The sequence below is a fragment of the Ranitomeya variabilis genome, chromosome 5 (assembly GCF_051348905.1).
Source record: "Ranitomeya variabilis isolate aRanVar5 chromosome 5, aRanVar5.hap1, whole genome shotgun sequence".
Classification (NCBI taxonomy): Eukaryota; Metazoa; Chordata; class Amphibia; order Anura; family Dendrobatidae; genus Ranitomeya; species Ranitomeya variabilis.
This window is the reverse complement of record NC_135236.1, coordinates 664,987,384-665,014,062: the sequence shown is the minus strand read 5'-3', so window position 1 is coordinate 665,014,062 and position 26,679 is coordinate 664,987,384. Positions and strand designations below refer to the sequence as shown.

Below are 26,679 nucleotides of genomic sequence, written 5' to 3'. Positions count from 1 at the left end.
GCGTCCACGGCCTCTTCGGAATAGGCAAGGACAACAACAATCCACTAGCCCGAGAACAGCAAGGCTTGGCCCGAGCACAAACATCACAAGACTGTACAAAGGCACGCACATCCCGAGACAGGGAAGGCCACCAGAAGGACCTGGCCACCAAATCTCTGGTACCAAAAATTCCAGGGTGACCTGCCAACACAGAAGAATGAACCTCCGAGATGACTCTACTGGTCCATTCATCTGGAACAAACAGTCTCCCAGGCGGACAACGATCAGGCCTATCAGTCTGAAACTCCTGCAAAGTACGTCGCAAGTCTGGGGAGACAGCAGACCAAATCACCCCATCCTTAAGGATACCCGTAGGCTCAGAATCACCAGAGGAGTCAGGCTCAAAACTCCTAGAAAGGGCATCTGCCTTCACATTTTTTGAACCCGGCAAGTATGAAACCACAAAATTAAACCGGGAGAAAAACAACGACCAGCGCGCCTGTCTAGGATTCAGACGCCTGGCAGACTCAAGGTAAATCAGATTCTTGTGATCAGTCAAGACCACCACCTGATGTCTAGCACCCTCAAGCCAATGACGCCACTCCTCAAATGCCCACTTCATAGCCAAGAGCTCCCGATTACCAACATCATAATTTCGTTCGGCGGGCGAAAACTTTCGAGAGAAGAATGCACATGGTCTCATCACTGAGCAATCGGGACTTCTCTGCGACAAAACCGCCCCCGCTCCAATCTCGGAAGCATCAACCTCGACCTGAAAAGGGAGCGAAACATCAGGCTGGCGCAACACAGGGGCGGAAGAAAAGCGGCGCTTAAGCTCCCGAAAGGCCTCCACAGCCGCAGAGGACCAATTGGCAACATCAGCACCCTTCTTAGTCAAATCAGTCAGAGGTTTAGCAACACTTGAAAACCCAGTTATAAATCGACGATAAAAATTAGCAAAGCCCAAGAACTTCTGAAGACTCTTCAGGGAAGTAGGCTGCGTCCAATCACAAATAGCCCGAACCTTGACAGGATCCATCTCAACAGAAGAAGGGGAAAAAATATACCCCAAAAAGGAGATCTTCTGAACCCCAAAAATACACTTTGAACCCTTTACAAACAAAGAATTGGCCCGCAAAACCTGAAAAACCTTCCTAACCTGTTGAACATGCGACTCCCAGTCATCCGAAAAAATCAAAATATCATCCAAATACACAATCATAAATTTATCCAGGTATTTACGGAAAATATCGTGCATAAAGGACTGAAAGACTGAAGGAGCATTAGAAAGACCAAAAGGCATTACCAAATACTCAAAATGGCCCTCGGGCGTATTAAATGCAGTTTTCCACTCATCTCCCTGCTTAATCCGCACCAAATTATACGCACCCCGAAGATCAACCTTAGAGAACCACTTTGCCCCTTTAATACGAGCAAATAAATCAGTCAATAGTGGCAAAGGATACTGGTATTTGACTGTAATCTTATTTAACAGGCGATAATCAATACAGGGCCTCAGGGAGCCATCTTTTTTACCCACGAAAAAAAAACCTGCTCCTAAAGGGGATGAGGATGGACGGATATGTCCCTTTTCCAAGGACTCCTTAATATACTCTCGCATAGCAGCATGCTCAGGCACAGACAGATTAAACAAACGACCCTTGGGAAACTTGCTGCCCGGAATCAAGTCTATAGCACAATCACAATCCCTGTGAGGGGGGAGAGAACTAAGTTTGGGCTCCTCAAAAACATCACAATAGTCAGACAAAAATGCCGGAATTTCAGAGGGAGTAGATGAAGCAATGGAAACCAAAGGTACTTCCCCATGAGCCCCCTGACATCCCCAGCTTAACACAGACATTGTTTTCCAGTCAAGGACTGGATTATGAGTTTGCAACCATGGCAATCCAAGCACTAAGACATCATGCAAGTTATGCAACACAAGGAAGCGAATCACCTCCCGATGGTCAGGAGTCATACACATAGTCACTTGTGTCCAGTATTGTGGTTTATTCCTAGCCAATGGTGTGGAGTCGATACCCTTCAAAGGGATAGGAACTTCCAAAGGCTCTAGGCTAAACCCACAGCGTCTGGCAAAGGACAAATCCATAAGACTCAAGGAAGCGCCAGAATCCACATAGGCATCCACAGTAATAGATGATAATGAACAGATCAAAGTTACAGACAAAATAAACTTAGACTGTAAAGTGCCAATTGCAAAAGACTTATCAACCTTTTTTGTGCATTTAGAGCATGCTGATATAACATGAGCAGAATCACCACAGTAGAAGCACAACCCATTTTTACGCCTATAATTCTGCCGTTCACTTCTGGACAGAATTCTATCACATTGCATAATCTCCGGTGTCTGCTCAGAAGACACCGCCAAATGGTGCACAGGTTTGCGCTCCCGTAAACGCCGATCAATCTGAATAGCCATAGTCATGGATTCATTCAGACCTGTGGGCGTAGGAAACCCCACCATGACATCTTTAACGGCGTCAGAGAGACCTTCTCTGAAATTCGCCGCCAGGGCGCACTCATTCCACTGAGTAAGCACAGACCATTTTCGAAATTTTTGACAATATATTTCAGCTTCATCATGCCCTTGAGAGAGGGCTATCAAGGCCTTTTCAGCCTGAATCTCCAAATTAGGTTCCTCATAGAGCAACCCCAGTGCCAGAAAAAACGCATCCACATTGAGCAGCGCAGGATCCCCTGGTGCCAATGCAAATGCCCAATTCTGGGGGTCACCCCGCAACAAGGAAATCACAATTTTAACCTGCTGAGCGGAGTCTCCAGCGGAGCGAGATCTCAGAGAAAGATACAATTTACAATTGTGCTTAAAATTCAAAAAACGAGATCTATCTCCAGAAAAGAACTCAGGTATAGGAATCTTGGGTTCTGACATAGGAGCATGTATAACATAGTCTTGGATATTTTGAACCTTAGAAGCAAGAGCACTCAGGCCTGTAGCTAAACTCTGGATATCCATTTCTCAACAGCTGAGATCTGAGCCATTCAGGGGTTAAGAGGAGAGAAAAAAGCAGCAGATTGCAATTATGGCTAGACAGAACTTCTGAGTAAAAAAAAAAAAAAAAGTGTCAGAAACTTCTTCTTTTCTCTCTTTCTTCAGCCAATACCTTTAATACATTTGCGTCCGGCAATACTGTCATGGTTCCCAATGGCAGGGACTCAGGCAAAAACAGACAAGCTCTAGGAATGATGGAATCTCAGATGACCGCGACGCTGAACCTAACACGCAACTAATAGTAGCCAGGGGGTGTGCCTACGATTATCCCTAGACACCTCGCACCAGCCGGAGATCTAGTTACCCCCTAGTAGAGGAATACACAGACCTGGCTTGCCTCCAGGGAAACCCCAAAAGTGATAGTAGCCCCCCACATATAATAACGGTTAGGTAAGAGGAAAACACGTACGCAGTATGAATATAGATTCAGCAAAGCGAGGCCCTCTGACTAGATAGCAGAAAATACAAAAGAGGACTTCGCGGTCACCTCAAAACCCTAAACAGCCATCCTGAAATTACTTTAACTCCGTTATCAACTCATGACACCGGAGTAGTAATTTCAGATCACTAGAGCTTCCAGCAGCAAGAGAAATATAAATGCATGCTGGACAAACAAACACAAAAAATGCCAAAGATCCAACTTAGCTGAATTGCAGACTTGGAGCAGGTAGCAAGCAACAGAGGTGCTCTGGTAACATTGATTGCCAGCACTAGAATGACTGAGAAGCCAGACTAAATAGGAAACTCCCAGTTTCCTGATGGGAACAGGTGCAAGACAAAAGTCAGCCAGTACCACCAGTAACCACCAGTGGGAGCCCAAAAACAGAATTCACAACAACTCCCCCCCCCGGTTAAATCCAGTACTCCTGGACTGGGAAGAAAACAACAATACATGTCAGCAAAAAGACATACAATTTTGAAATGCGATAACAATAAGTAAGTTTGAACAGAGCTTCCCTTTATGGGAGGTGAGGACACTTGAACGTTACAAAACATGGTTAAATATTTTAAAGAACATACTATAAATAACTTTTCTTACCCAACCGGGTATTCTACTAAGTGCAAATTTCTGAACAATAATTTAACTTTGCCTTTAAGGACGTACACGCTGAATCCACTAAAGACCTTCTTATAAAACATTATAAGGCTAATCAACTTTTTCTTCATTTTCCATCTTTACATCTGCCCCAGGCCTACTGCCTCTCGTTCTGTTGCAGGACCGCCCCTTTCCGCCCGGGCCTACTGCCTTTCTGCTGCTATACACAGTATAGAACGTATCATCCATCTCTCAGTTCAAGATCTCTGAGCCATCTCTATATGGCTCCTAGGAGGACTCACTAACTAACCCCATCTGGGTTCACTTCCTGTCCTCATTCTCTGACACATCATTAAACATTTCTTACTATCAACTGTCTGACTACATATAACTTTACATGTAAGCATCATCACTATTTCTCTTTTAAAGCATCATCATTCTTTAAGTGCTATTGATGAACGTTCCCTTTAAGAAGGAACCAAGTCTCTATGAGGTAGTGCAACTTCTCAAGCTGCAAGTCCGTACGCAGCAAGGACTCCGGTACTGCTTCCAGGAACAATTCCTTCGCAAAGAGTCCTTTCTTTTATAAAACCAGTAGAGGGCACCTTTAAGAAGGTGCAAACTATTTACAAGGAGTTTGTAATCATGCAGTGTTCATGATCCAGCAGTTCTTTCAACAAGGATAAAACAGGAAACAAAACAAAAAGCAGAAGAAGGGATCCCGGGTAAACAAAGGGATCCCTTTAAGAGTTACCCTGATCGGGTCATAGCAGCAAGAGGACAAACAGTTAACTATTTACATGTTCGGAAGATTAGAACATTTACTTGAACCACTCAGGAGGCAGCACCGGCGGAGGCAACCCCTTTGGATATTGCCCGCCGCCTGGTACTGCGTAAGGGGGAGCGCTGTCCCATCTGGGGGTCTGCGTGCCCACCGTCTTCCGTTCTGGGGCAGCTGGTGCACTGGCCACCTGAGAAGACGCCCCCTTGGCCACGACAGTGGTTGAGGTGACAATGTTGCAGGTCGTGGTTTTGACGATGGTGTACGTCGGAGTGACCTCGGTGGTTTTGGTAATGATCATGGGCTGACCACAAGGGGGCACCTCTGCTACGGGGGTCAGCTTCACTGGCACCTTAGTCGGGGGTGTCACGAGGTTTTGCTTCTTATGGACATTCAGGGCGAACCACCCCTTTTCCCCAAAGTGCCTGGTATAAGTATCTTCGTCCCCCGGGCAGAGATCCCGGTCTGGGTGGCCCTCTCTGAGATGAGACTCCACATCCCGCCGGTTGACAAAGACTTCGGCGTACAGGCCCGGCTCTTTTATAAAGCCCCAGCCTCTGCAGAGCTTGAAGGCGACAATGGTGCCCTGCCTGTGCGGGGCCTGGTGAGCGATGGGGTCCTTGTGGGCCCGGTCCTTGACCGCCAGGTCTTTTTGGTGGTAGGCCTCTAGCCCGGCCTGGTACGCCCTTTCCTTCTCCTCCCACTGCTGCTCCAGCTGGACCTGGTATTCCTCCCAGCTCAGGGCCTGCATCATCTCCCCTTCCCGTGTCTTCACCCCGGGGAACCCCATGAGGTTGGGTCCTAGGTTCACCCAGTGGCACACTGTACGCTCCGCATGGACCTCACTCAGCGGGGCAATTGGTGGAATCGGGGCTTTCAAGAGGTGTTCCATACTTGTTGTCTCCTCCCACGGTAACAAGCGCTGGAGTCTATGGGTCCCAGGGAGAGGGGGTGCCGCGACGGGGCCTATCAACAGACCCTCAGCCAGCGGGACAGGTGTTGTGAATTAGACTTTTTTGGCTCCCTCTAGTGGTTACTAGTGATATGACTCTGGGATTTCCTTCCCTCTGTTTGCACCCAGCTGGGTCGTTACTTCAAGGGTGTTGCTATATAAACCTCCTGGAACCTTAGTCCAGTGCCTGGCATCGGTGTTATCAGACACATTCTGTTCGCTCCTGTTTGCTGGTCCTGGTTCGTGTTAAATTAAGCTAAGTCTTGCTTCTTTGTTTTTTGGGTTATTTGTTTGCTATCATTTTTGTCCAGCTTGTACTAAATGTGATTCCTGTCATTGCTGGAAGCTCTAGGGGGCTGGTGTTCTCCCCCCGGGCCGTTAGACGGTTCGGGGGTTCTTGAATTTCCAGTGTGGATATTTTTGATAGGATTTTTTGCTGACCATATAAATTATCTTTCTATATTCTGCTATTAGCTAGTGGGCCTCTCTTTGCTAAATACCTAGCTCATTCTTATGTTAGTCTTTTCCTCTTACCTCACCGTTATTATTTGTGGGGGGCTTCTATCCAACTTTTTGGGGTATTTCCTCTGGAGGCAAGAAAGGTCTTTCTTTTCCCTTCTAGGGGTAGTTAGCTCTCCGGCTGGCGCGAGACGTCTAGGATCAACGTAGGAACGTTCCCCGGCTGCTGGTATTTGTGGTGCTAGGATTAGTTATATGGTCAGCCCAGTTACCACTGCCCTATGAGCTGGTTTTCTGTATTTACAGACTTAGCATTATTCCTGAGACCCTCTGCCATTGAGGTCATAACAGTATGCCAGGCCGACATTGAATGTTTAAAGCATTGCAGAAGTGGGATAATAAGAAAGGAAATTCTGAGTTTTTTTTTTTTTCTTTCCTTTTCTTCCTCCCCTTTACCTTTGAGTGGCGTGTGCTTGCTGCAGACATGAATGTGCAGACCTTGATTACAAGTGTTAACCAGCTGGCAGCTCGTGTGCAGGGTATACAAGATTTTGTTACCAGTAGTCCTATGTCTGAACCTAAAATACCTATTCCGGAATTGTTTTCTGGAGACCGATTTAGGTTTAGGAATTTCAAGAATAATTGTAAATTGTTTCTTTCTCTGAGACCCCGTTCATCTGGAGATTCAGCTCAGCAAGTGAAAATTGTTATTTCTTTTTTACGGGGCGACCCTCAGGATTGAGCTTTCTCGCTAGCGCCAGGAGATCCGGCATTGGCGAATATTGATGCGTTTTTTCTGGCGCTCGGATTGCTTTACGAGGAACCCAATCTTGAAATTCAGGCAGAAAAAGCCTTGCTGGCTATTTCTCAGGGTCAGGATGAAGCTGAAGTGTATTGCCAAAAATTTCGGAAATGGTCCGTGCTTACTCAGTGGAATGAGTGTGCTCTGGCCGCAAATTTCAGAAATGGCCTTTCTGAAGCCATTAAGAATGTGATGGTGGGTTTCCCCATTCCTACAAGTCTGAATGATTCTATGGCGCTTGCTATTCAAATTGACCGGCGTTTGCGGGAGCGCAAAACCGCTAATCCTCTGGTGGTGTTGTCTGAACAAACACCTGATTTAATGCAATGTGATAGAATTCAGACTAGAAATGAACGGAAAAATCATAGACGTCAGAATGGGTTGTGTTTTTACTGTGGTGATTCTACACATGTTATATCAGCATGCTCTAAACGCCTAACAAGGGTTGTTAGTCCTGTCGCCATTGGTAATTTGCAACCTAAATTTATTTTGTCTGTGACTTTAATTTGCTCTTTGTCTTCTTACCCTGTTATGGCGTTTGTGGATTCAGGTGCCGCCCTGAGTCTTATGGATCTGTCATTTGCCAAGCGCTGTGGTTTTGTTCTTGAACCGTTAGTAAATCCTATTCCTCTTAGAGGTATTGATGCTACGCCATTGGCGGAAAATAAACCGCAGTTTTGGACGCAGGTGACCATGTGCATGACTCCTGAACATCGGGAGGTGATTCGTTTTCTTGTTCTGCATAAAATGCATGATTTGGTCGTTTTGGGTCTGCCATGGTTACAGACCCACAATCCAGTCCTGGATTGGAAGGCAATGTCTGTGTCAAGTTGGGGCTGTCAGGGAATTCATGCTGATTCCCCGCCGGTGTCTATTGCTTCCTCTACTCCTTCGGAAGTTCCTGAGTATTTGTCTGATTATCAGGATGTATTCAGTGAGTCCAGATCCGGTGCTCTGCCTCCTCATAGGGACTGTGACTGCGCCATAGATTTGATTCCAGGTAGTAAATTTCCTAAGGGAAGATTATTTAATCTGTCAGTACCTGAGCATGCCGCAATGCGTTCATATATCAAGGAGTCTCTGGAGAAGGGGCATATCCGTCCATCCTCTTCCCCTCTTGGTGCGGGATTCTTTTTTGTGGCCAAGAAGGACGGATCTTTGAGACCTTGTATTGACTATCGGCTACTGAATAAAATCACTGTAAAATTTCAGTATCCTTTGCCTCTTTTGTCGGACTTGTTTGCCCGGATTAAGGGTGCCAAGTGGTTCACCAAGATAGATCTTCGTGGTGCGTACAACCTTGTGCGCATTAAGCAAGGTGATGAATGGAAGACTGCATTTAATACGCCCAAAGGTCATTTTGAGTACTTGGTGATGCCTTTTGGGCTCTCTAATGCTCCCTCAGTGTTTCAGTCCTTTATGCATGATATTTTCTGGAAGTATCTGGATAAATTTATGATTGTTTATCTGGATGATATTCTGGTTTTCTCTGAAGATTGGGACTCACATGTGGAGCAGGTCAGGATGGTGTTTCAGGTTTTGCGTGAGAATGCCTTGTTTGTTAAAGGCTCAAAGTGTCTCTTTGGAGTACAGAAAGTTCCCTTTTTGGGGTTCATTTTTTCCCCTTCTGCTGTGGAGATGGACCCAGTCAAGGTCCGAGCTATTCATGATTGGACTCAACCCACGTCAGTTAAGAGTCTTCAGAAGTTCTTGGGTTTTGCTAACTTCTACCGTCGTTTTATCGCTAATTTTTCTAGCGTTGTTAAACCTTTGACGGATATGACCAAGAAAGGTTCTGATGTTGCTAACTGGGCTCCTGCAGCCGTGGAGGCATTCCAGGAGTTGAAGTGCCGGTTTACTTCGGCGCCTGTTTTGTGCCAGCCTGATGTCTCACTTCCCTTTCAGGTCGAGGTGGATGCTTCTGAGATTGGGGCAGGGGCCGTTTTGTCACAGAGAGGCCCTGGTTGCTCGGTAATGAGACCATGTGCTTTCTTCTCTAGGAAGTTTTTGCCTGCTGAGCGGAATTATGATGTGGGCAATCGGGAATTACTGGCCATGAAGTGGGCATTTGAGGAGTGGCGTCATTGGCTCGAGGGTGCTAAGCATCGTGTGGTGGTCTTGACTGATCACAAAAATTTGATGTATCTCGAGTCTGCTAAACGCTTGAATCCTAGACAGGCCCGCTGGTCATTGTTTTTCTCCCGTTTTGACTTTGTGGTCTCGTATTTACCAGGTTCAAAGAATGTGAAAGCTGATGCTCTTTCAAGGAGCTTTGTGCCTGACTCTCCTGGAGTCACAGAACCTGTTGGTATTCTTAAAGAAGGAGTTATTTTGTCAGCCATTTCTCCTGATTTGCGACGTGTGTTGCAGAGATTTCAAGCTGGTAGACCTGACTCTTGTCCACCTGACAGACTGTTTGTTCCTGATAAGTGGACGAGCAGAGTCATTTCCGAGGTTCATTCCTCGGTGTTGGCAGGTCATCCAGGAATTTTTGGCACCAGAGATCTGGTGGCTAGGTCATTTTGGTGGCCTTCCTTGTCACGGGATGTACGGTCATTTGTGCAGTCCTGTGGGACTTGTGCTCGAGCTAAGCCTTGCTGTTCCCATGCCAGCGGGTTGCTCTTGCCCTTGCCTGTCCCGAAGAGGCCTTGGACACATATTTCCATGGATTTCATTTCTGATCTCCCGGTGTCTCGGGGTATGTCTGTCATCTGGGTGGTATGTGATCGCTTTTCAAAAATGGTCCATTTGGTGCCTTTGCCTAAGCTGCCTTCCTCTTCCGATCTGGTTCCTGTGTTCCTTCAGAATGTGGTTCGTTTACACGGCATTCCTGAGAATATTGTGTCTGACAGAGGATCCCAGTTTGTTTCCAGGTTCTGGCGATCCTTTTGTGCTAGGATGGGCATTGATTTATCGTTCTCGTCTGCCTTTCATCCTCAGACTAATGGACAAACTGAGCGAACTAATCAGACTCTGGAAGCTTACTTGAGGTGTTTTGTTTCGGCAGATCAGGATGATTGGGTGACCTTCTTGCCGTTGGCTGAGTTTGCCCTAAATAATCGGGCTAGTTCCGCTACTTTGGTTTCGCCATTTTTCTGCAACTCTGGTTTCCATCCTCGTTTTTCCTCGGGACATGTGGAGCCTTCTGACTGTCCTGGAGTAGATTCTGTGGTGGATAGGTTGCAGCAGATCTGGAATCATGTGGTGGACAACTTAAAATTGTCACAGGAGAAGGCTCAGCGTTTTGCCAACCGCCGCCGCGGTGTGGGTCCCCGACTTCGTGTTGGGGATTTGGTGTGGCTGTCTTCTCGATTTGTTCCTATGAAGGTCTCCTCTCCTAAATTTAAGCCTCGCTTCATCGGTCCTTACAAGATATTGGAAATCCTTAATCCAGTGTCCTTTCGCTTGGATCTTCCGGTTTCGTTTGCCATTCACAACGTGTTCCATAGGTCTTTGTTACGACGCTACGTTGTGCCTGTGGTTCCTTCTGCTGAGCCTCCTGCTCCGGTGTTGGTTGAGGGCGAGTTGGAGTACGTGGTGGAGAAGATCTTGGATTCTCGTCTCTCCAGGCGGAGGCTTCAGTATTTGGTCAAGTGGAAGGGTTATGGTCAGGAGGATAATTCCTGGGTGGTTGCCTCTGATGTGCATGCGGCCGATTTAGTTCGTGCCTTTCACGCTGCTCATCCTGATCGCCCTGGTGGTCTTGGTGAGGGTTCGGTGACCCCTCCTTAAGGGGGGGGTACTGTTGTGAATTAGACTTTTTTGGCTCCCTCTAGTGGTTACTAGTGATATGACTCTGGGATTTCCTTCCCTCTGTTTGCACCCAGCTGGGTCGTTACTTCAGGGGTGTTGCTATATAAACCTCCTGGAACCTTAGTCCAGTGCCTGGCATCGGTGTTATCAGACACATTCTGTTCGCTCCTGTTTGCTGGTCCTGGTTCGTGTTAAATTAAGCTAAGTCTTGCTTCTTTGTTTTTTGGGTTATTTGTTTGCTATCATTTTTGTCCAGCTTGTACTAAATGTGATTCCTGTCTTTGCTGGAAGCTCTAGGGGGCTGGTGTTCTCCCCCCGGGCCGTTAGACGGTTCGGGGGTTCTTGAATTTCCAGTGTGGATATTTTTGATAGGATTTTTTGCTGACCATATAAGTTATCTTTCTATATTCTGCTATTAGCTAGTGGGCCTCTCTTTGCTAAATACCTAGCTCATTCTTATGTTAGTCTTTTCCTCTTACCTCACCGTTATTATTTGTGGGGGGCTTCTATCCAACTTTTTGGGGTATTTCCTCTGGAGGCAAGAAAGGTATTTCTTTTCCCTTCTAGGGGTAGTTAGCTCTCCGGCTGGCGCGAGACGTCTAGGATCAACGTAGGAACGTTCCCCGGCTGCTGGTATTTGTGGTGCTAGGATTAGTTATATGGTCAGCCCAGTTACCACTGCCCTATGAGCTGGTTTTCTGTATTTACAGACTTAGCATTATTCCTGAGACCCTCTGCCATTGGGGTCATAACAGACAGGGTCGGCGGACTCAGCAGTCGGTGCGTGCCCCTCCTCCTCGGTTGGCTCCGCTGGCGGTATGGTCAATGGGAGCGTCGGCTGGGGTTCCGGCAGCAACGCAGGGTCCGACGTGAGAAGGTCCTCCGCTGGCGCCTCCGTCCGCAGCTGGAGGAGTTGTTCGATCAGGCCCTCCATCTCCATTTGCAGGAGGCCGGCCCCAATCGCGGAGAGCTGGCCGCTGGGCTCATCCGGGTGGCTGGGGGAGTCTTCGGCTTCAACCCCGCATTCCTGGTCTGAGCGACTCATCATGGCGTCCTCCGCATGGGTCACTTCCTGGTCTTTTTCCCGCTCTCTCCTTCGTGGGCGGTTTCGTTTTCTCTGCCTCCGCCCACCATTGAGAATCAGGAGGCGGATCTCGGCTGCTGACGGACACGTCCTCAAGGTACAGAAATATTTAGACTGGGCGGCCATTGTCTTTCGCGCTCTTCAGCTGGTCCACGCCTACTCCATGCCCCTCTTCTTCTCCTGCGCTCTCCTCAGCGCTGTAATGGCGGCGGTTTTTGGCAGCAAATGGCACTGCACGGTCTTTGCAATAAGTCACAGTCCAAGTATAATAAATCACAGTTCCAAGGCACACATGACCTGACTCTTCAGGCTTAAGTAGATCCTGTTCGTGACGCCAAGTTTGCAGCGCCCCCACTGCCGCAGGGCCGAGGGGTACCCGGTACCGGGCCTCTGGGTCTCTGCTCTGGGGTTGTCACTGTGGCTAGACCCGGTCCGTGACCCTGCTGAGGGGCGCCCAATGAAAGGTGTGGATGGTGGTGGTAGTGCGGTGCAGTGCTGGTCACAGTAAATAACGAGGACACCAGGTTGCAGTCTCTTTACCTCTTTACTGAAGGCTTCAGGATCCTCAGTCCGGAATACGGTTAACCAGGCTGCGGGAGTCCGGCCGGTCCGATGGCACCTCCAGAGTTCCCTTTGCAGGTGGAAATCTGTGCCTACCTTCTAGCGCTTGTGTGTTGCGGTCCTCCCCTGCTGTGCTTAGGGGATAGTCCTCACAACTGTTGTGTCTGTTTCTCGTGTTCCCTCACAACTCGATTCTGATGTTCTTCTCCGTCCCCCAGATGATATGGCTAGGACGCACCCGTATGATGGGTAGGCTCGGAGCTCTTCCGGGACCCTAGTGTCGCCCCTCTCCACTGGTTGCCCCCTATGTCTTCGTAGGTGATTTGTGTGAGACAGCCCGCCTATAGCTGACTGTCCTGCCATAGGTTTGAAGTACTGCTTGGAGCCTAGTACTTCCTCGGCGTTCCGGGCCACCGGCTACGCGCCTCAGTAGGATGTTGCCTCGTCTTACAGCACGACTCCTACTGGTATTTCTCCTTGTTGCGTTGATCTCGTTTCTCACTCAGCACAATATACCTCGCTTCTTGTCCTTTCTTAGGGTACCGCCGCGATCAGGTGCAGGCACGGTCCCGTAACGTTCTCTCTGTTCGCTAGGCCTCTGTCAGGATCCCACCCCTGACAGGGACCCCCCTGAGACTCTCCCCGCAACACCCTCTGCCACAGGATGTTGCCTGTTCAATCCCCAGCCAGCTTCTGTCTAACTTCCTATCCAACCCCCAGTTTTACCAGATTGTGAGGAGTGGCCTAATACATAGTACCCTTAGCTCCCCCTGGTGGCCAGAGTGTGAAGTGTATTGGTGTCTGTGATACCTGGTCAGGTGAACTCCTTCAGTGCCATCAGACGTACCATAGCCCCCCTTAGCGGCAGAGCATCAGTACTGCAACGACCAGGACTCTGGGGCGCTGCACTAGCATAAATCTAAACCTAGTCTAACTTTTACCCTAGCCCTAAACCTAGCTCGGATTAGAAAGAAAGAGTGTAAAATTGTAAAATATATAATTTCATTGACAGCTCTATCGGCAGGTTGCTGTCATAAAATTACAAGTGAGAGGAGGCTCGAGGATCCCTTCCTGACTTTTCACTAACGTTTTCAGCCTTTTCTATTTTTTAAAAGTTAGCTATGGTCTGACATTAATTTGTAGATAATGTATTACATCATTTTTAGATAACTTTTATAGCCCTAACCTTAACCCTAGACCTAACCCTACCCTAACCCTAGCCCTAACCTAACCTTAACCCTAGCCCTAACCCTACCCTAACCCTAGCCCTAACCTTAGCCTTAACCCTATACTAACCTTAGCTAACAAAAACTCTAACCTTAAACCTAGCCCTACCGGTAGCCCTAACCCTAGCCTTATCATTAGCTAACCATAACTCTGGCCCTAACCTGTCACTTCTATCAATATCAGAGGGGACAGATATTATTTTTACCACATTCTGTGAGACATGGAGGACACTGCAGTATTACTTTGCTGTTGGCTATCCCCTTAATGTTTTTAATGGATGACACAATTGTATTTCACTCACCTGCACTGTTTGTCTGAGTCTGAGAGAGTAGGGAGGCTGGCACAGTCCTGATTGAGTGATGCCCACTCGTACCCGCTGGTGCAGCAGACATCGGCCTTCACCTCAGCAGCAGCTGCAACAGACAACATATTATTCATCATTTTCAGCAATGACAGAAACATACTGGACTCGATTCATTAATACATTTTCGCCTGTTCTTTGACGAATTTTTATTGTTTTTTTCCTTGTTTTTATGTTTGTGCCATATTCATCCTTCCTTTTTTTAAAGTTTATTTTATATGTGCTAACCTGTTTTTATTTATTTATTTATTTATTTTTGCCATTTTACAATTTAGGGTTTTCAGATGTTTTAGCCTGCCACTTTTCGAAAAAAAAAAATTTAAAAATTGCCACAAATTTGGAACAAATATTTTGGTACAATTTGTTCACCTTTTAGAGAAATGTGCGACTTTTTGCCCTAAAAAGTTGCAACAAAGGTTAAAGACAAAAAATGTTGACTTTGCACAAAATTCATGAACCGTGCGTGATATTTTTAAGAATTTGGCGCATAAAACCTGCAGACAAGAAAATAAAAGTGTATTAAAAAAAAAAATGCGAGTGATGAATCAGGGCCTGTATGACTATTTCATTACAGAAAGTCTTTGTGGCTGAAGAGTAATGATGAGAGGGGCTGCAATATCAACGACAGACCCCCTACTCCCCTCCCGCCAGTTATTGGGCTTGGGTTTTATAACCGTATTGTTGTTCTTGCTCCAATGACTCTGACACTGGGAATTTATTTAATGAGCAGTAAAGGTTTCAGATGGCATTTCCCAGCTCAAAACAAAAGACGTTTCTTGGAAGAGAAGGAAAAAAAACGTTATAGTACTAGTAATATCTTTGTTTTTTGGATGCAATTCTGGTCACTTTGGAAGTGTCCTGAACCAGAAAGGGATGGTTTTTGTGTAAACCCCACATAAAAGTGTGTCAGAATTGAGGGAATGCTGTAAACATCTCTATACTATAATTTCTAATGTTGGAACGTATGTGTACAGTGCTTCAGCCCCAGATGAAGCCATTTGGCGAAACACTCACCAGACATGCATTCTTCTTAATGGGTTTTCCCTGCCTTGTTTTTACTATCTCCATGCTTGTTATTACTCCTGTACTGGATTGGATAATGTCATGAGTGGTACAATATGTTGGCACTCCCCATATAGTGCACTGCCATATAGTAAACCATATAATGCCGATATATCAGCGCCATTCAGAATAGTACCTAACTAACAGAGCAATTCACTGCTACAGTTGTGCTGCCACCATCTGTAAAAAATATATATACTACCTGTAATATCTTTGTTTTTCGGATACAATTCTGGTCACCTTGGGAGTGTCCTGAACCAGAAAGGAATGGTGTTTGTTTAAAATCTGCTTAAAAGTGTATGGTCATGTCAGAATTGAGGGGATGGTTTAAGACATCCCTATACTATCAATTCCAATATTGGATAGTACGTGTACAGTGCTTCAGCCCCAGAAGAAGCCATTTGGCGAAACGCTCATCAAACATGCATTCTTCTCAATGGGCATTCTCCTCCTTGTGTTCCTTGTGTCTACTATCACCATGTTTCTTATTACTCCTGTACGGCATTGTATAATGCCCTGAGCGGTACAATATGTTGCATCCCCCCTTATAGTGCACTGCCATACAGTAAAGCATATAGTGCCAATATATTAGCATCATTCAGGATAGTGCCTAAATAACAGTGCGATGAACTGCTATAGTCGTACTGCCATCATCTGTAAAAACATTATACTACCAGGAATGCTTTCATTTTTCGGATACAATCCTGGCCAATTTGGAACGTTCCTGAACTAGAAAGGGATTGGGTTTGTGTAAACCCCACCCAAAAGTGTTTGATCAGGCGGAATTGAGGGCATGGCTGAAACATCTTTATACTACTAACTTAAATGTTGGAAAATGTATATACAGTATTACAGCCCCAGAAGAAGCCATTTGGCGAAACGAGCATCGAGAATGCATTGTTCTCCTCCTTGTGTTATATGTACCTACTCTCGCCATGCTTATTATTATTAATAGAACACCTATATTTACTTATCAACTGGGTTCTGCACATTTTTATTTAGTATATGGGTATTTATGTATTTCGAGCATATAGGACATTCACATTATTGATGTTTGGGATGACTGTCTTTTTGGCTTTGCTTAGTAAAAACTTCAAATAATACCAACATACAGTGCTCCAATAATTGCTCTATACATAATATCTGATAATAGTACTATAAAATAACTAAAAAAAACCACTGATATTGGTGGTCCGTGGTCCATGGGTCTACACACAAGCTGCTTGCCCCTAAATTACCATCTCAAAGCCATCCAACGTTCTAGACCCAGTAAGGTAAAAAAAAAAGCAAAAATCCAACATAGGAAAGAAACGTTTTGCAAGGCATGGGCATCCCAATGTGTCTGTGAACGGAAGGAACGGCTACTACTGAAGCCTCCTAGGACATTGACTTCCAACCTGTGGTTTTCTGGACGTTCCGAAACTACAACTTCTATCATGGCCAAGTAGATATAGAGATTTCCACCAATTTAGTTGCCCAATGTTCCCCAAATCAGATCATTTCTTATGTTAAGTATTAGGGAATATTTTTCAGGAGCCTGTATGGATATTCCAGAAATTCCATGTAGAAGTGTGAGGCTGCCTAATGTCCGCCACGCTCGATGTACGGACGACTTGGCAGGAAAACGTAACACATCATTCATCATCGTTACAAGCATTAGATCCCTTTCCTGGGTTTATAATAAATCACAGTGATGATTAATACATTTTTTTGTAATTTTTGGTGTAAATTTTCAAATACGTTCTTAAATTTTGAAAAACATAAAAATGTCAAAAATTCTAAGGAGAATATTTCAGATCTCTTCTTAGGAATGTAACCGAGACATATCCGAAATAACGTCAGAAGAGATGCATAAGCTGGAGCCACCAGAGTTCCCAAAAATTACCCTAACATTGATACACCACCATAAACCACCACTGATATTGTCGTCTTACCCCAACGAAGTCCTGCTACTTGACCAAGTACATTACACCCATATTTTGAGAAAAGGACCCTCAACCATGGCATCTTCTCACCCTTTTGGACATACAGGACATTACCTTTAAAGGGAACCCATGAACCAGTTCAATCTGTGGGCTTCCTGTTGTAGAGCAGGAGGCGCTGAGCAGATCGATATATATGGGAGAAGATTCAGGAATTTACTCATTGAAACCTATGTTAATTTTAGGTTTAGGAGTCCAGTGGGCGGTCAGTCATTGAGTAAGAACACCCACCGGACTCCTAAGCCCAAATTGAGAAATGAATAAATTATTAGTTGTGCTGAATATTTTCTCACAAAAATATATATCCATCTGCTCAGCTCAATTTGCTCTAAAACATGGAGCCTACACATTAGACAGTGTGTCTGATTTCCTTTAAGTGATTTTTGACCCTCCCAACTGCCCAATTTTTGTTCCGTCTCCCTTAATTATGTTCCGATATATCTTGGAAGCCTTGTCCTATAAATCCCATATTTGAAGTTACTTTCCTTTCGGTAGCTCCTTGTGTACTGACCATAAGAGTTTGTTGGGTGCTTGTTCATAAGATGTGACTTGAGGCTTCTGGACCCAATGCAAACCCCATAGCAGGACCCTCCACCTGCCACTTTTGTTACTGGTAAAGGAAAATTTTGTGGCCCCTTACTCACCAGCTACCTTGTGCAATGCTGCCCTCCACCCGATATATCTACCCTATGCCTCAATTATCAGGATCACTCTCTACTTTTTCCGCCCTCATGGTACCATCAAAGCTTTAGATGAGCATTAGTCTACACGTAACAGTCAAAAATGAACATAAACAAAAATCTCTTCTTCATCCAGACAAATAAATACACAAGCGGCCATTCGCATCATCGTTTTTACTCCCACCATCCATCAGACATGGTGAATAATAATATTGTATAATCTCATCCAATGTCAGAGCCAAGGACACATTGACAGAGGAGCAAAAAACATGTTACATGTTTTCGGAATCGGCTAAATGTCCTCATTTGAAAACCAAATTTCAGATACAAATTAAGTCATCAGGATAAACAATGACATGGGCGAAACCAAGATGTCAGCCAACTGCTTGATGAGCGGTAAACATGGACATTCTTACATCATGCCCTCAACGCGTTTCGGTCTACAGCTGTTTTCGACTTGAATGATTTATCCCATTGTATGCTCGATCGCGTGGAGAGGTCTGGGGCCAAATGGCTGACACCTTACAATATTGACATCAATCTTTGGCAAATCCAAGAGGAGCCAGAGATTGTGACGTGTCTACCATAGAAGGAAAGGACAATGATAGTATAAAGCTAAGCAGGAAGATACAGATCCAGTAATGTACACAGTGACTGCACCAGCAGAATAGTGAGTGCAGCTCTGGAGTATAATACAGGATGTAACTCAGGATCAGTAATGTAATGAATGTACACAGTGACTGCACCAGCAGAATAGTGAGTGCAGCTCTGGGGTATAATACAGGATGTAACTCAGGATCAGTAATGTAATGTATGTACACAGTGACTGCACCAGCAGAATAGTGAGTGCAGCTCTGGGGTATAATACAGGATGTAACTCAGGATCAGTAATGTATGTACACAGTGACTGCACCAGTAGAATAGTGAGTGCAGCCCTGGTGTATAATACAGGATGTAACTCAGGATCAGTAATGTAATGTATGTACACAGTGACTGCACCAGCAGAATAGTGAGTGCAGCTCTGGGGTATAATACAGGATGTAACTCAGGATCAGTAATGTATGTACACAGTGACTGCACCAGCAGAATAGTGAGTGCAGCTCTGGTGTATAATACAGGATGTAACTCAGGATCAGTAATGTAATGTATGTACACAGTGACTGCACCAGCAGAATAGTGAGTGCAGCTCTGGGGTATAATACAGGATGTAACTCAGGATCAGTAATGTAATGTATGTACACAGTGACTGCACCAGCAGAATAGTGAGTGCAGCTCTGGGGTATAATACAGGATGTAACTCAGGATCAGTAATGTATGTACACAGTGACTGCACCAGTAGAATAGTGAGTGCAGCTCTGGGGTATAATACAGGAGGTAACTCAGGATCAGTAATGTAATGTTTGTACACAGTGACTGCACCAGCAGAATAGTGAGTGCAGCTCTGGAGTATAATACAGGATGTAACTGCACCAGCAGAATAGTGAGTGCAGCTCTGGAGTATAATACAAGATGTAACTCAGGATCAGTAATGTAATGTATGTACACAGTGACTGCACCAGCAGAATAGTGAGTGCAGCTCTGGGGTATAATATAGGATGTAACTCAGGATCAGTAATGCAATGTATGTACACAGTGACTGCACCAGCAGAATAGTGAGTACAGCTGTGGAGTATAATACAGGAGGTAACTCAGGATCAGTAATGTAATGTATGTACACAGTGACTGCACCAGCAGAATAGTGAGTGCAGCTCTGGAGTATAATACAGGATGTAACTCAGGATCAGTAATATAATGTATGTACACAGTGACTGCACCAGCAGAATAGTGAGTGCAGCTCTGGGGTATAATATAGGATGTAACTCAGGATCAGTAATTTAATGTATGCACACAGTGACTGCACCAGCAGGATAGTGAGTGCAGCTCTGGGGTATAATACAGGATGTAACTCAGGATCAGTAATGTAATTTATATACACAGTGACTGCACCAGCAGAATAGTGAGTGCAGCTCTGGAGTATAATACTCTGGAGTATAATACAAGATGTATCTCAGGATCAGTAATGTAATGTATGTACATAGTGACTGCACCAGCAGGATAGTGAGTGCAGCTCTGGGGTATAATATAGGATGTAACTCAGGATCAGTAATGTAATTTATATACACAGTGACTGCACCAGCAGAATAGTGAGTGTAGCTCTGGAGTATAATACAAGATGTAACTCAGGATCAGTAATGTAATGTATGTACATAGTGACTGCACCAGCAGGATAATGAGTGCAGCTCTGGGGTATAATACAGGAGGTAACTCAGGATCAGTAATGTAATGTATGTACACAGTGACTGCACCAGCAGAATAGTGAGTGCAGCTCTGGGGTATAATACAGGAAGTAACTCAGGATCAGTAATGTAACTTATGTACACAGTGACTGCACCAGCAGAATAGTGAGTGCAGCTCTGGAGTATAATACAAGATGTAACTCAGGATCAATAATGTAATGTATGTACATAGTGACTGCACCAGCAGGATAGTGAGTGCAGCTCTGGAGTATAAATTGAAATTGGCACACTCGGCCAACTTTTGTGTAATATGTTTCAGACCCTCCGTCCCCCTTGTTTGGCCATTATTTGGACATCCTTCAGTTGACACTTATCTCCTACTGTTGAAAATCAGTTTTCTAAGCTTTTTCTAATGATTTTAGACAAACCATACACCAACGATCTGTCAGAAGGCTGATTCTGAAGGACACGTTCTGAGCCCGTAAACCGCAGTCACCGGAGAGGACGTGTTTGAAGATTGTCAGACATTTCCTTTGAGTTTGCTCTTAGATGCAGGTGTTCAAAGGGTTTTGTGTCCTTGTCATTCACTTTGGCTTCAAAGAAGCCACCGTCATCTAATCTGGAGTAATGGCCGACCGTTTAGGACAAGTGGTTGTTTTGAAATTTGTGATCAAAGCCCAAAAAGGAAAAATAGGTTTTTACTTAACAATGAAACCTTCCCCAAATCAGGACCTTCAGAACAAGAGATAAAGCAGATGGAGAAATACTGTCTGAACGAGGGATGTTTCTAAAAAAGTTTTCGAAATTTCGAGAAACAAATTTTAAAGGCCACCATCATGAAAGCCACATTTACAGTCTAGGAACTTATATATACAATTCCCCCAAAATCCTCTGCAAATCCCCCAAAATTCCTCTATAATTCCCCCCATATGGTGACGTCCGGTCCAAAGGGCATTTCTGGTCTTGCTTCAATGTCTCCTCTCTCCTCATCCTCCTTCCCTTATTCCTACAGATGCTTTGAAAAGTCTCAGAAAAGTTTTTTTTTTTCAGCCTTATGATTGGACTGCAGCAAAAAAAAGTGAGCAAAATGCCGACCAATGTAAAAATAACATAGAGGGATTTTTTATCATGAGGTTTTGGAGCAGAAACTCTCCAAATCCTTCTTGACAATTCAAGACCCCTCAAGATCTTGGAGGATCTGCTCAGTTTCTGCTGCGAAAAGTCTGATAAAAGGCTCCATGTGTAGATAAAGTTAGGGAACGTACACAAAACGTCTTTCTCCCGGAATCCACGTGAAGACGTACCGTTCCATAAAATGACATTGCCGTGCACATGTTCCATCTTACATCACTTCTTCGACATCCTCGGAGCGGCTTAAAGAAGTGACAACTGCCGGTGGAGGAGCCTATTTTGCCAACTTTTCAGAACAGAAACTGAGCGGAAACTCAAAAGTTTTTAAGACGTTTTGAGATTTGGAGATTTTATGCCCAGTTTCTGCTAAGTTTCTGTTCCAAAAACTCCTGGAAAAACTCAACTTTTTCAGGCGGATTTCTTGTGGAACTTAGTCAAACACCAAAAGCTCCAGGTTTTCGAGAAGTCTTGATTTTTTGAGGAGACATTGCGCACCAAAAACTCTTAAAAAAGTGTGAACCTCACAAGTTTATCAAGAGGAAGACATTTTGAAGCTTTTTTTTGCCGTCTTTTCAGTCCTTTTTTTTGCAGCGTTTTTTTTTTTTCAAGTTCCATTAAATAAATTAGTGAGCAGCGTCCGAGAAGAAGCGGCTAGAAGAAAGGTTAAGTCACTTCTTGTAGCTTCTTGGTGTCTTTGCAAGCATTAAGTGGTTAAAAGAAGCTCGAAACGACTGAACATGTGAGCAGCAAGTCGGTTTTACACTTCTGTGCTCGGGTTCATTTTTTTTTAGATTTTTTTTTTGTGTTTTTTTTTTTCAGGCCGGTCACGGAGTAGATCTGTCTGAAAAATGTCTATGTTTGCATAAACCCTAAGGGCAGAAACTCTCTAAATATTCCTCAAAAACGTGTCATTTCTGCTCAGTTTCCGGTCCAAACACTCAGCAAAAAGACTTGGTGTGAACGTGCCCCAAAGCAGACAACCAACCCTCGGGTTTTTTGATCAAAGATAACACTCATAACTTACCTACTAATGGTTTAAATTGAAGGAGTTTTCCTCTCTGAACATTCCTGACTTCTAGAGCCTCTCGCTTAGCCGAATCGGATCTCCACTTTACACTGATGAGGGGCAATAGCCCGAAACACTGTGTCTGCAAATTGAGATTCTGAGTTGGCTTTTATCCCAAGTCATATTGCACGGCTCGTTCAAGGGTCGATACTGACTTGTAGGATCGCCACTTCCAACAGGTGGTGCTATAGAGTTCTAGTCTTCTTCCTCTCTGAAGAGGCAATTTGCATAATTAATTTCCCAGAGAAGCATTGCATGGCCTATAAGTCTCCTTACATTGGCATGCCAGGAACAGTATGTCACTCTCCAAAAGGAGAAATGTTTCCCCTTAGACTTCATTAAACTATGGAAACTTTTGCAAAATTGCCCCAGCAATGACTTCCATGGAGAGCTGAGGACTCGCGGTCAGACACCCCCATATTAAACATGATGTGGACATCCACCATATAATTCCTCTGCAGAAAGAATATAAGCTCTGGCTGATGGAGAGGGGAATCATCATCAGGAAATGCGATATATGTTATCTTCCCATATTACTCTGAATAAAGAAAAAAACTTTATTTTCACACTGGAATAATAGACACGCTTCCTGTTCTGATCAGAAGACCAGAAGACATTTCTGCAGTTTCATTATCATCAAAGACAGGATTATAGAAATGATCAAACCTCTTTATAGAGGAGAAACACAATTCTCAATAGGTGATGTCACAGCTCACCTCCTCCTCCTGTACAATGACTGATAACACCTCTATATACAGTAGCTAACACAGGGTCCACCATTCACAATAGGTGATGGCACAGCTCACCTCCTCCTCCTGTACAATATCTGATAACACCTCTATATACAGTAGGTAACACAGGATCCACCATTCACAATAGGTGATATCACAGCTCACCTCCTCCTCCTGTACAATATCTGATAACACCTCTATATACAGTAGGTAACACAGGGTCCACCATTCACAATAGGTGATGTCACAGTTCACCTCCTCCTCCTGTACAATGACTCATAACACCTCTATATACAGTAGATAACACAGGATCCACCATCCACAATAGATGATGCCACAGCTCACCTCCTCCTCCTGTACAATGACTGATAACACCTCTATATACAGTAGATAACACAGGATCCACCATTCACAATAGGTGATGTCACAGCTCACCTCCTCCTCCTGTACAATGACTGATAACACCTCTATATACAGTAGATAACACAGGATCCACCATTCACAATAGGGGATGTCACAGCTCACCTCCTCCTCCTGTACAATGACTGATAACACCTCTATATACAGTAGATAACACAGGATCCACCATTCACAATAGTTGATGTCACAGCTCACCTCCTCCTCCTGTACAATGACTGATAACACCTCTATATACAGTAGATAACACAGGATCCACCATTCATAATAGGTGATGTCACAGCTCACCTCCTCCTCCTGTACAATGACTGATAACACCTCTATATACAGTAGATAACACAGGATCCACCATTCACAATAGGTGATGTCACAGCTCACCTCCTCCTCCTGTACAATGACTGATAACACCTCTATATACAGTAGATAACACAGTTTGGCGTGAGGATTAGTCAGTTCCTGGATAAATTTGGTTAGTTATGATCTGCGGTGAGATCTTCAGCAGATCCTGACCTCTGACCTCTGGATGTCGCCTATATGGTGGGAGCTGATGTCAGATTATCTCATCTTGTCAGGTTCTTGGAAGTCGCACATGAAGATCTGGAATAAAAATCTCACATCTGGCTGAATGTATAATCCACTCTCCATCCAGAAATCCTCCTGAAAACCCACACTCACCTAATACTTCTCACAGCTGAGGGTTTGCTACAGTTGTATCCAGTGTAGAAAATCCTCCATGAGCTAAAGAGACGCTCAGATATCTTGGAATGGTGGTTTGTTACAATGTATCAGTGCAAGCAAAAAGTTATGTAAAGCTAATATTGGAGCAAATTCTCAGCTCTGAGAAGGATCGGGTCCATTCTGGATATAAATAAGATGGTTCCTATTCACTGACAGCAAGAAGAGATCCTGAAAATTAAGATTTAAAGCATACAGTGCCAAAACATCATCAGAAAAATCTCACAGCTGAGGTTTTGCTGCAGTTGTATCCAATGTGGAAAATCCTCTGATCAGTAGAGGAAAATCTCGGATCTGATAGTTTGTTACAATGTATCAGCGCAGGGAAATGTTACTTTTTACTTGAATTGAGCTCATTTCGACGACTTTCAGTTTATGGAACTGGAAGTTTTCAGCTCTCATTGGTCACCTGGTAACATATATATATGTATATACAGTATATATATCTATCCTATAGGAACAGGTGATGCCCTAAGGGTTAGCACTTGGGGCGAGGAAGTCTCCAGCTCTGAACCTGCAGTGTTATTCACACACCGGGTGTAAAAAACGAGAACCTGACAACTTCCTCCAGCTCCTGAACCAGTTGTCACAGATCTGCGCCAGCTGCTCAGATTTTCCATTACTTTATTGAGACTGAATGTTACAAGGAATCTACGACCCGGCCCCGAGTCTTCCTCCAGCTCCAGTCTCCTACGTCACAGAATTCTAAATTATCCCTAAATATCGGACGCTGTTCTGATGGTCCGTGCGGCATCCGATTTTTTTTCTCACACCCATCAGATTTCGGGCTGAAATCGCAGCATGTAGAATAAATATAGAGTTCTGCACTGATTCAATGATATTTTTATTGGATTGCATTCGTCCAAGTTATTCGCCAGTGTGAGCGAGCCCTTAAAAAAATGAAGAATCCTTCAGAAAGGTTCTGCTACATTGAGGTGAAGCATCGCATGGGGTGATTAGAATCCATTTTCTCAAACATCTAACAATAGAGCGCCGACCCCATTTTTTTTTATCTCTATACAGAAAATTTTGATCTTGGGCATTTGCACACATATTTGCATGAAAGGTGCTGATTTTATTTTTTTTCTATCTCTATCTCATATTATCCTATCTATTATCTATCTATCTATCTATCTATCTATCTATCTATCTATCTATCTATTATCTATCTATCTATCTGTCTATTATCTATCTATCATCTATCTATTATCTATTTATTATCTATCTATCATCTATCTATTATCTATCTATCTATTATCTATCTATCTGTCTATTATCTATCTATCTATCTATCTATCTATCTATCATCTATCTATTATCTGTCTATTATATAGCTATCTATCTATCATTTATCTATTATCTATCCATCTATCTATCTATCTATCTATCTATCTATCTATCTATTATCTATCTCTGTTATCTATCTATTATCTATCTATCTATCTATCTATCTATCTATCTATCCATCTATCCATCTATCTATTATCTATCTATCTATCTATTACCTATCTACCTCTCCTTGCTGCATGTCCCACCCAATAAAATGTAGGTCAAGCCCCAAATAGCCCTAAAACTTATTCTCATTACACCTCCATAATAGTAACAGCCTTAGTGCTGCCGAGGAAGTGACATGTTGCCTGCACAACACTGCCAGCCACAGTGCCCCAGAGTAGTGCCAGCCATAGTGCCCCAGAGTAGTGCCAGTCATAGTGCCCCAGGATAGTGCCAGCCATAGTGCCCCAGAGTAGTGCCAGCCACAGTGCCCCAGAGTAGTGCCAGCCACAGTGCCCCAGAGTAGTGCCAGCCATAGTGCCCCAGGATAGTGCCAGCCACAGTGCCCCAGGATAGTGCCAGCCACAGTGCCCCAGAGTAGTGCCAGCCACAGTGCCCCAGAGTAGTGCCAGTCATAGTGCCCCAGAGTAGTGCCAGCCACAGTGCCCCAGAGTAGTGCCAGCCATAGCGCCCCAGAGTAGTGCCAGCCATAGTGCCCCAGAGTAGTGCCAGTCATAGTGCCCCAGAGTAGTGCCAGCCACAGTGCCCCAGAGTAGTGCCAGCCATAGCGCCCCAGAGTAGTGCCAGCCACAGTGCCCCAGAGTAGTGCCAGCCATAGTGCCCCAGAGTAGTGCCAGTCATAGTGCCCCAGGATAGTGCCAGCCACAGTGCCCCAGAGTAGTGCCAGCCATAGTGCCCCAGAGTAGTGCCAGTCATAGTGCCCCAGGATAGTGCCAGCCACAGTGCCCCAGAGTAGTGCCAGCCACAGTGCCCCAGAGTAGTGCCAGCCATAGTGCCCCAGAGTAGTGCCAGTCATAGTGCCCCAGAGTAGTGCCAGCCATAGTGCCCCAGAGTAGTGCCAGCCACAGTGCCCCAGAGTAGTGCCAGCCACAGTGCCCCAGAGTAGTGCCAGCCATAGTGCCCCAGGATAGTGCCAGCCACAGTGCCCCAGGATAGTGCCAGCCACAGTGCCCCAGAGTAGTGCCAGCCACAGTGCCCCAGGATAGTGCCAGCCACAGTGCCCCAGAGTAGTGCCAGCCATAGGGCCCATGAATATTGAAGGCCACAATGCCCTCCAAACT

At 44.8% G+C, this 26,679-nt stretch overlaps 1 protein-coding gene across 2 annotated transcripts in view; it reads right to left on the bottom strand.

Moving 5' to 3' along the window:
• Nucleotides 1–26,679, bottom strand: part of FBLN1 (fibulin 1) — a 75,320-nt gene that overhangs the window by 39,138 nt on the left and 9,503 nt on the right. For both annotated transcript variants that reach the window (XM_077266632.1, XM_077266633.1), the window contains exon 2: nucleotides 13,967–14,078. In XM_077266632.1, the coding sequence (XP_077122747.1) occupies nucleotides 13,967–14,078 (112 nt within the window). The remainder of the gene's footprint in view (nucleotides 1–13,966; nucleotides 14,079–26,679) is intronic.